Here is an 11,283-nt window from a genome sequence, read left to right as displayed (position 1 = left end):
TTAAACACATTGTAAATGTTTTTGACAAGAAGCCTGCCCAAATCCAACCACCTCTGGATAACCAGCATGTCAGAGCATTTCCAAGTGAGATATTTCATCCTGTCCTGGACTGACAGCTTTGGATAATCCTCTAATCCAACTGATTGCTTAAATGTTGCAGCCTATTTATTTTTTTCAGTCCAGGATGACTTGCTGTTGGGGAGCCCAGGGTGATTTTTTTTGTTTATTTTTTCCTTTGTAAAAGAAAAGATTGCAGCTGAATAAATTAATTTAACTCCCACTGTCTAGGGTCCAGGCTAGGCTTAGGGATGTATCATCATGCTATATTGCTCTGTTATAGGCAGTTTCTGAGCTCTGTTATTCCTTTGACTTCTGGGACTTTTGCTGAGGCTGTCAAAGAGAAGGTGACATGAAGAATGCAGGTTGGAGTTGGTTTTGCTCTGAGGATACCGAAGCTATTGCTTGTCCTTGTGTCTGATAAGAGTAGCCTCTAGTCACAGATTGCTTGCCCTCCAAATCTACCTGTCTTGTACTCCCACTGTCACTGGCTTCTCTTTACAATGGGGCCAGACTGCTTCCCATGCTCTACAGAGACATGCCAAAGAACCATTGAGAAGCATTTTCCTTTAGATGTCTGTGTGATAGCAGAGCAAAGTTGTTTTCTTTGCACTCTTGAACTTCGAAAAAATGGTCAATTGAGAGGCCAGCTTGGAGGATGCTGTGAAGTAGAGGATTTCAGCTAAGAAGGCTGTGAGTTGTTGCTTGCAAAATAGCATCACACCAGAAGTGTTGATTTTGCCCTTGTTTTGGGGTTCGCGTAGAAAGTCAGGCACTGGGGCAATGCTTCAGAGTCCAGGTCTGCTTCCTGGCCTCTGTCTCCTAACAAGAAGACAGAAAGGGGTTGATGTCCCCTGAACATGGCTCGGGCTGGCATGCCAGAGCTGCTGGCAGCAGAGCAGAGCCCTGCCCTGGGGAGAGTGGGAACAGCCCAGAGCCTGCCCCTACCTTGGATGACTGGAACCTGCTTGTCCTCTTGTATGAGTTTTTGGGTGGATACATGCTTCTTTAATCCCTTCTGTCACTGGCTAAGCAAAGTTATCGCTTGGGCTCACAAGTCAGAATGCTAAGAAATAAAAGATGCATTGCTCTCACTTTTCCTCCTCCTTTTCCTGGCTCTACTTTTTATTGTTCTGTGGATGGAGAGACTCCTTCCCCTCTTCCTCCAAGAATCACAACCATTTTTTGTTTTGTTTGTCTTTTACAGATCAATTTTGTAGCCTGTCAACTGTTTGCACTTCTCGCTGCATTTTGGTTTCGTATTTACTTGGGTCCCAGTCATGCCAGCTCTGCTGTTCGCCATGCATTTGCCACCCTCTTTGGAATATACTTTGCTGTCTTCTGCTTTGGGTGGTGAGTATGTAGTCACTATGTAGACAAGGCTTGGGTAAAAAATGTTTTTAAACTTCATGTTGGCTTTTCTGGATTACATCGTTTTAGTCTTAAGGCACTTTCTATGTTATTCTAAACAATTCCCAAACCCTCAAAGTAAAATGAGCCGTGAAAGTATTTGAGTGAAGTGTTTAATCTGTGGTGTTTATTCTGGAAGTTAAAGCCACACCAGCCTGCTGCAAAGATGCCTCTTTTGGAAAAGATGTGTTCAGTTTGAATGTGCACTTTGAGCCAGGCTGCTCTTTCTTTCACTGAAATACATTGACAATACATCTTGGCATAAATATTAACTTCTGATGGATAGTCAAGCTATAAAGATGTCATTGTGATAATCCATGTTTACTGATACCCTGATATGACATTCCATTTATGTCATTTGCATGGAAAAATATTCTCTCGCTCTGAACTGCCAGCCCTTCCAGGTCACGTAGAAATTACCTAAATACTCACTTTATTGTCTTCAAGGTATTCCATTCATCTTTTTGTCCTGGTGATGATGAACTATGTCATTATGAATATGGCGAGTATTCCCAACATCCACAGGTGAGCTGATGTGGCTGTAAGTCTAGAGCTTTTGTTTCCCAGTTACTTGCAGGAACTTTGTTCATTCTGCTACAGAAGCAGCTGTAATCTCAATTTGTGGTTTTTGCATTGATATATTGCATTTCCCTATGAAATTGCTGGCCTCAAAAGTTGGCTTTTGCAGGCTTAATAATTTATGCCCAAACCTCTGGTTTCTTGAACATAATGAAGTCATATTCTCCTTCATCTTGTGTCTTGAGAATCGCTTTTGATAATCCTGTTTAGTGTGTTTTCCCCTTGCTGTTTGGCCCTTAGGTATTTTCCACTTATTCTTGAGTTAGGTAGTTCAAATAAGGTCACTGTGGCAGCTTAAGTTAGTGATCTATGAAATTAAGTCTTGCACTTGATACTGGGCTTTGAGCTTGAAAAGTAGAAAGTACCAGAACTGTCATTGCTTTGAAGCAGGAGCTTACAGCATCATCATGAGAAGTTCTCCACCATGGGATCTTTCTTTTCCCTATATGAGTGTCTGAGAGGAAGAAAGACACTTAAGACTCCTGAAGTGCTTTATGAAATGAGTGCCTTCTTGGCCCAAAGGCAAAAAGTGCTTTCATATGGAAATGAAAACTACATCCTAGTTGTATCTGCTTCTTTCACTTACTAAGAGGAAGTTCATGTGGAAGAACTCTGCTCATCATTGAGCCTTCTCCTGTGGGTATCATACTCACTGTCACAGTTCAGCATGTGGGAGTTTTTAAAATTGTGCAGGTGGAGTCTTTTGCTTCCCATTGATCTGCACAAATAGGAATTTTTATTTGTAAAACTGCTACTTCATAGCAGGCTAGAAGGTCGAGCTGGCAGTTCATCCCACTTCTTCACTTTTGTGTTGGTCTCCCTAACAGCATGCAGTTAATACTGTGGTTTGGATGTTTTACAGGTGATTTCTGTCTCTGTATTGTGTGGCTGCTTCTCTAGCTGCTGCTGAGTGCTCACATCCACATCAGCCTAAGCTGGGGAATGGAAACCCTTTCTTCACTTGTCTTCAGGGCCAGGGCTGTCTGAGGATCTGATGCCTGCCCATGTGATGCAAGCGTTTCATTCTGGTGTCCCAGTTCTCCATTGAACTGTCTAGTTTGCTTCATGTATCAGTCTGTTCCAAGTATCCACTCACTTCTTCCTTCCCCAGTGTCCTCTTTCTTGCTCGGGTAAATATAGGGAGAAGATAGCTCTATGAAGGCTGTATCTGCCCCACCTAGACAGTGAAATACTTTCACTCCTCAGTCAATTCAACTCTTAAGATGAAGTCATGCTACTGTCCTACCTGACATAATTTTAGGATCATCTTGAAAAACAGAGAGTGAATTTGTCACACTCCATTTAAGGAATGTTTCTTCGGTTGGCCACAATGATTTTAATGGCCCTTTCCAACCTAAATGATTCTATGCTTGTTCAGGAAGATGGTGTATTTCAGCATGTAGAGCTGAAAAGGTTAGGCTGTGTCATTATCTGCCTTGATACAAAATCAGGAGAGAGAAAACGTGAAATATTAGTTTCTGGTAGATCTGAGGAACAGTTGTACATGTAAATAAAGAACATTCACAGACAAAAAAGGCAGGAGATAACTTCAGTGTTGTGCATACAGTAGCATTTGGTTTCAAATGCTTGGGTCAGACACTTCAAAATAATATGTGAGGGTGGGAACTTTAAAATTGAAATGCCTGACTTGAAGTGGTCCTGTTTCTTCTTTTTTCCCACCCCCAGCGTGAGGAAACACCTCTGTAACGTTTCAGCTGTGTACACAAAACCATCAATCCTCTTTGAAAGTTTCTGCCAGATCTTGCAATGTAGCTTCAGAGTTCTTAACAACCTAACCTGCAAAAGTCAAACTCTACTCCTGAACAAGCCCAGAATCTATTTGAGTAATTCTAGTTCTTGTTAGTACTTGTGTTGGTAACTATGTGTTCTGTATGTTACGTTTTTAGGTACTCCTTTGTCGTAGCTATGGGATACCTCACGTTGTGCCACATAAGCCGAATATACATATTTCATTATGGTATTCTCACTACAGATTTTTCCGGGTGAGTGAGTCTGCGAGCTGGGTCCTGTGTCAATTAGCATTAGTTGAATTCAGTATGTTTCAAGAATAATTTTTGTAATCTGTGGAGCACCTGCAATTTTGTTTCCATTAAGCTTTTTCTAAGGCTTTTTATTTGGTTGGTTGGGTTTTTTTGGTTGTTTTTTGTTGTTATGTTTTGGTTTGTTTGTTTGGTTTTAGGAAGGAAGAAATAAACACTGATTTTTGCATGGGTTCATTGTTTCTGCTGTTTTCTTGCTAGGCACTATCTAGTTAGGAAAGTAGAACTTGGTTAGCTAGACTTCCACCTAGAATGGTCTGGGAGGCTGTACAGTGGCTTGCTGGAGCTGGAGGAGTGCTGGTGAGGAGCACAGCTGGTGCTCTGGTCCCTGGTGGTCTGCCCTGAGAGGTGGGGTGGGCTGCTCTCCTCCACCTTCCTAGGCACTGCCATCACTCTGGATCATTCTTTGCTGTGTTCTGATTGATCTTGATGCCCCCACTGGGAAGGTGTTTCCCACCCCAGGCACTCCAGTGGGCGGGAGGACAGGACTTGGTCAGGGGGTGAGTGGCTGGAGGAGCTGGGAGGTTGGGTGGGTGGGTAACCCAAGCAGACAGACACATACACGAAATCACCTTTCAGTGCTGGTGCCGGGCTTAAGGGTTCCCTCACGGAGGTGGGTTGTGGCTGATGTAGAAATAGTACAACTTTTTATATGCCATGCATTTCTGTGGAACAGTGTTCTTCGTATATACCGTAGTCTCTGTTTGATTTCGCTGAAGCAGTAGAGGATGCTTTGCAAAAACACAGCTAACCTTATGTATTTTGTTTATGAGGAGAAGATATGCTCTTGCATGATTTGAAAACAATGTGCTAATCTGTATTCCACTTGTTTAATTGAATGGCTGAATAAAGAGTAATTAGTAACATACTATGAAAAGCTTCTGTAAACTGGCACAAGTAGGTTGATGCCTTTTCCAAGCCTCTGTCTTATAGGCATAGAGAAGGAAACCAAAGGTTTTTGTGGTCTCTGTGCATGTGTCTGTGTGAGGTGGTGGGTTTAAGGATTTAATGAAATTTCAGGGGCAGGGGATGTGGGGGCAAAGTTCCTCTGAGACTTTTGAGGGTAACTCACGCATTTAGAGAAATTGAGTTCTATATTTTTTTCTGCAGTTCTTTTAATATACAAAAGCATGTCCTGAAAGAGCATGACATATCAAGAAGCCTACAAATGAGGTTGGAATGCTGTAGTTCTGTGTGTGTGAGAGACAGAGAAAGGCAAGAAAGCATGCTTTTCTGAGCAGTGTGTTCAGAAATGCACTCTGAGGTGTATTACTTGTCTGCCGCTGAAAACATTAAATAGAGATCCAGCTGAGACTGAGGATGGAAGAAGAGGAATGGTGGCTGTTTACAACATTTTCTGCTTTCTTGATGAAAATGGAGCTACTTTTCTCTAGTGATCTCTCATCGCTAGAAATAGTAATGGTACTGAACTTACTCTGTTATTTGATTTTTGTCCTAATGCTTCAAGACATAAACCAATTCCTAAACTTCAGTCAAACATAAAGCTGCCAAGTAGTAAACAACTGGAAAATGTAGTATGGATATGAACTACATCTTCATGGTATATTTTAAAAACTAAAATGAAATAAAAATACTGTAGTGGTATCAGTAAAAACTTGCAATCCAAAGTGCAATCAATCTGTCTTAAAACTGGTCTTCTTCAGCTGTAAATTATATCTGCCCACTGAGACTTTATGCACATATCTCAACAGATGTGATGACCCAGAGGGACAAAATATACTCCCTGACCTCAGTTTTACCATGTATGAGCTCAACCCCTTCTCATTCTCCCATGTTTGATGGTTCCACATCTATTGCATGTGGTAAGAGGGGAGCATTCAAACAGGCTCCTGGCTGGAAGGATGGCTTTCAAGTCCTCCCTCAGGACTTCAGAAGCAACTGAGACAGAATCCATGGAGCAATGCCCGTTTCCCTTCAACCTTCCACTCTTTTGGGTGAATGTAGCTGGGGACATGCATTGAGAAGGCAAAGCGCTTTATTGAAGGGAATCTTTAAAAGGGGATGAAAAGCCTGTCATCTGCTGACTTGTATTTGAGGTCTCAGTATCGCATAAGTCTGATACCTAACTTCAAGGGAGAAGTTTTAATCAACATCAAATAGGCATGTAACCAGTTCTAATGCCATCAGCTTTGCGATGTCAGTTCTCTAAAGCGATGAACTAAATGCTAAATGAGTGTTTCACAGCGTTGGTGCTGAAAGCTATCATACCTCATTTGTTCTCTTGACCTGCTTTGTGCACTTAACAGCTTGCCTGTATAACCCTTTTGATGTGTGCTTGCAAATAGATAATTTGGGGGAGGTACTTTAGTAATAGCTGTTTGTGCTGTTTGTTTGGAGTTCCCCCATTTTGAGAACACAGCTTGTAAAATGCAGGTAGAGATGGGTAGAACAAGGTAACTTTTGAGTCATGTCTTAAGTAAATTGGAAAATGGAAGATCAAACTGTGACTCATCACTTCAAGGTTAAAAAGTAAGGAAACTTTTTCATTTCTGATGACTAGTTAATTCTTGTAACCCACGCAAAAGGCAGGCCTGGTCACTGGCTCCCACAATCCAAACTATACTCAAGCTGCTTGCAGCAATTTTTTCATTGAAGAGTTTTTAATGACTTTCCTAGTAATTTAATGAAAAATCCATTTATTTATTTATTTATTTATTACATGCCAGGTTTTAATGAAAACCAGTTCCAGTTTGCTACACCTTAATTTTAATTAGTTTTTACAAATTGTATGTGTATTTTTCCAGTTTTCATTTATATTATTTCACAAAAATATTTCACACAAAAAAGTGTGGTGACAGTGTAGCAATTTTCTCTTGACTACTTTCTTAAAGAAAACTCTAATCATTTTTGAACACTGATTGTAAAATAACCGAGTGCTGTGCTTCTTTAATTCAAATCATCTTTGAAGCATGCATATTTTATTTTGCTTGGTTTGCTGTGGCATTTATACACTGTATGTAGGAAAACTAAATCCTAACTCTTTCTCTCTTTCTCTCTCTCGTTTCTTCTTCTTTATGCTAAGAGGATTATGCTGGTAAGTTGCCTAGTTTCTATACAACTTTGTAAAAATGGTAATATCAACACACAGTTTGGTGGGGTTTTTTTCTTTGTATCCCAGCCTCAGACTGGGTATAGTAATATTATGGCTTTAGAGATAAATTTGTTTGTAATAAATCAAGGGATCCGGATTGGGATTTTTGGAAACCAGTAGTAAATATGGTTTCAATCTAGCAAGCTACATGAACAAATAGAGTATGCATGTGATCATCTGGACAGAATTCCGAGGAGCTCTTCATCTGTGTGGAAGTTCTATCTGTTTTAATCCTTTGCTTTATTAAGACCATAAAGTTTTTTGTTTCCTCTTTGAATTCTTGCAGTGCTTAAGCAAATTTTCCTAGTATTGCAGCTCATTCGGTGACCGTGAGGGAATGATTGTGCATATGTGAGTTTCTTAGTGCCATTCCTTACAGAAAAGAAGCTTGGTTTGTGAAAATCACCACACACACACTGGCACTGCTTTCAATCTTCTGTTGGTCTTAGAGAGAACTATCAGGGAGACTCGAGCAGATTTCCTTCCTGCAGATGTCAACTGTTTCTCTTACAAGAACAATTTGGTGGACATCACTCTCCAAAAGGAACGGACATCTTTATGCACTCGCTATATCCCAAATGCAGAACAGCAGCAGCATTCTCAGCAAACTGTCTAGAACGGGATGGTTATTGAAAGACTCCCTCAAAAAAACGTGTAAGCTAATACTTCAGTAACAAGCATCACTTCAGGCAGTGAATTTTTGTTGAGTGGTTAGTTCTTTCTTGCTGTGTTTTCCCCTCTTAGTGGCTTAGTATCAGCCACAAAAGGGAGGAACAAGGGTACAACAGCTGTTTTCTACGAGGAAATACATTTGCAGATGAAAACAGACATAGATGTTTTCTGTTACCATGTTAGAACACAGTGCAGAAATACCAACTGGTCCTGCGAGTTCAGTTGGTTATTTTTGCTTTCTTGTCTTTTAAATGTATTGTTGCAGGGTATGTTCAGCAGCTCTGGGTAACTGATCACAGAAAGTCCCAAGGGGCAGTACAGCAGTGAGGGTGCAGAGTGAATAAGGGGGGGGGAGGTGTCAGTCTGTTTTCCACACCTGCTCTCTGCTTGGCTGCTCCGCTGGGCATTTGTCCACTTGAAACTGCACTGAGATCACTTACCAGTGGTTACACAGGAGCCCTGAGAGAGCTGCAATGTGGGAATTAGCCAAAATTCAAGCAGGCAGTCTCTGCTAGAGAGTTCTGCACATCTAGCGTATCCCAGGACACTTCTTCAGAAGTAAATACTCTTTCAGGTGACATGCTTCTAGGGAGCTTTCACCAAAAAGCCCACATGAACCAAACTGAAGTTGCTTTGGAGGCCTTTCACCAAAAAACCCACATGAACCAAACTGAAGTTGCTTTGGAGGCATAAGCGTGTTCAGTGAAGTATTTTTCCTTCATCACTTCTTCATTTTGCTGTCAAAAGCAGAAGTAAGAGACCACTGCCGGTAAAGCTGTTGTGGCATCTCTGGCTTGGCGATCCCCTCGGCAGCACAGTTTGTGTTGTAGCAGAGCGTAACTGTGTGAACTTCTCGTTGTGGCTTTAGGGCTAAAGAGATAAATGTGAAATAGATGTTTGCTGGTTTAGAGACTTGCCTGCAATGAGCCTTTTGACTCCACCTCCTCTCTTAGTGAAATCAGGTCAGTGGAAACTATTTCTAGCAAGCATGTGCCAGACTCCTCCACGGGATTACCTAAGGTCAGGCAGACTCTGCTCGGTAAACGTCTTTTCTCTCATACACGTTCAAGATTGATCAGGGTAGAAGCCAGCCTGTGATACGGGGAGGATCCCCACAGCAGACTACAACTGATGCCCACCTCTTTATTTCTACTAGCCTGTGCTTCTAGGCAAATTTATTACACTGAGGGAAACCATGTTTAAAAATTACATTAGCTGGTATGTTTTCAGTTGGAAGGTTTAATTAGGGGGGTAAAACCCTCTATGGAGCATTCTCTGTAAACTGTTGAATCTTTGTCTTGTGTTATTTTTTAAGGTTATTTGTTATTAATTAGTGTAAGGTAAAGACAGTTTTGTTTGGTTGGGTTTTTATTACTTTTTTATTATTATTACTTGTTGAAGTTTCCTATTTCATATTGATTCCCTGGTACAATATTTCAAGGTGGTTGGAAGTTTTGTAGTTTTATGAACTCCCCTTCTTGTTTGTAGCACTACTGACTTTTTCCACTGGAGTCTAAGGTTTAAAATATTGTCATGTAGGAAACAGGTGACTGTATGTGATATAATGCTGTATTTTATCTATTCACTTATGCAACGTTTTTTTTCTGTTTAAAATTAGAGCTTGCCTGAAAGGCTGAATAGAAATGATAATTCAATGCTTTGGTATGACCAAGTTTTAAATCAAACCCCACATGTCTATTTAGGAAATGATGATACTGATTTCCTTCTATATTAAATGTATTTTTCTTACCTAATTTTTAATACTGTTTCAAGACTTGCATCCTCATGCATTGCTCTGCTCTTCCTTCTGGAGCACTGGGATCAATTCAGTGAGGGAATGGTAGATGGATGAGGGAGGGAGAAGATGCTCCCTGTTCACCTGAAACCTTGCTTACCCTTCGTGTGAAGTGTCTTATGGTATCTAATACTGATCTGGTGAAAGATTTAGAGGGTGTCATCCCATTGCCACTGTACAGCTGGTTTCCACCTTCCCGAGTAGATTATAGAAAAGATATGTAGATGTGTAATACGATGATGGCCGGAAAGAGAACTGAAGGTATCTCAGATGCTCTCTGTGGGTCTCCGTCTCACCCAGGGTGTCAGAAGCATCACTTCTGTGCTTGCATGTCTCCTGGATTTGGGACTTGAGGCACGCAGGCTCTCTGTCTTCTCTGACTGAGGTGTACGAGAGGCTGACTTGTTCTGCTAGGTTACAATGTGCTGTCAATGAGGCGATGAATTCCTAATATAGATGAAGAGAACCTCTCTCTTCTCTGTTTATACGTTGTATGACTTTAGTGCAGGCTGCACTTTGCTTCCCTCGGTTAATCAGCATATCAAGATTGTTTGCATTTTGGTTCTCTAGCTTACAGTGCGAGGCCCAATTTTCTAAGACAAGTGTCTAAATTTAGGCACTTACAGGCATATGGTTTTGGCTCTGAGCCTGAGGTTTAAAGTTACCCACTTCAATATTGGCATAAAGTGCTTGCTATAAGAAACATACGCAACAAATTTAACCAATTTGGAACAAGTGTTAGTGTTCACCCACAAAGCTAAAAGGTCAAGCACAGACAAAATAAAAATCTGTGTTTGTTGCAGTAGAACTGCTGGATCACTGACAGCCTCTGTCTCTCTTAAGGATTTAAAAAAAATCTGCTCTTTCATATGCTTAAAGAATCGGGATTTATTTATCTTTGAAAGCAAAGCTAAATTTTGTCTGAATGGGAAAATCTACTTTGAGAAATAGGATGTTGAAGATAAAGGTGAAACCAGCTTATAAATAATTTATCTTGAAAGATGAATTGGAGTAAAAATTAGAATGACCTTTTCACAATATTAGAGTTTTCTGGAAGGTGAAAGTCATTGCTGTATTCTTCCATTCCTTAGCTGCAAGCAGTGATGTAGATGACCCAAAGAGAGCTGGTGTATAAACCCTTGTGTTACAGTTGTATTCCAGATCTGTCTATTCTGGAGTTTATGAGCAAACTTCAACTGACATTTCAAGGAGGGACTGCTGAAATTATAAAAATAGTTTCTGATTGAGAAATTGGCTGATACTGCATGTTCTCTGGTTTCGGGTAGAAAACGCAAGTTACATGTGGACTTCTGAAAAAGGTCACCCATATTTAGTATAAAAAAAAAAATAAGACCACTTAGAGTGAAAGAATGTCTTTTTCCAATATTATTGTGTTCACCATGCTCAGCCTATGAATTATCTTGAAAATCAGTTTGATTCATCATAGTGGAATAATTTGATTACAAAGTGTTTATCTTAGACATTGAGTTTACATTTGATTGTAACCAGGAGGTTGATCTAGTCAAGGATGATACAGAATTTCTTGAAAATCTGTGCAGAAGATGAACATTTGTTATTTTAGGTAGAGACACCATTGA

At 40.5% G+C, this 11,283-nt stretch overlaps 1 protein-coding gene across 1 annotated transcript in view; it reads left to right on the top strand.

The window, feature by feature from the left end:
- Positions 1–256: 256 nt before the first annotated feature.
- Positions 257–11,283, top strand: part of MBOAT1 (membrane bound O-acyltransferase domain containing 1) — a gene marked incomplete at its 5' end in the record, with an annotated part of 29,770 nt that continues 18,743 nt past the window's right edge. The window contains 4 exon segments of the mRNA XM_010017536.1: positions 257–289; positions 1,265–1,410; positions 1,915–1,992; positions 3,954–4,049. Of these exon segments, the coding sequence (XP_010015838.1) occupies positions 257–289; positions 1,265–1,410; positions 1,915–1,992; positions 3,954–4,049 (353 nt within the window).

The sequence above is a fragment of the Nestor notabilis genome, unplaced genomic scaffold, assembly GCF_000696875.1.
Source record: "Nestor notabilis isolate BGI_N333 unplaced genomic scaffold, ASM69687v1 scaffold517, whole genome shotgun sequence".
Taxonomy (NCBI): domain Eukaryota; kingdom Metazoa; phylum Chordata; class Aves; order Psittaciformes; family Psittacidae; genus Nestor; species Nestor notabilis.
The sequence above is the reverse complement of the archived record's forward strand: the minus strand, read 5'-3'. Positions and strand labels throughout refer to the sequence as shown.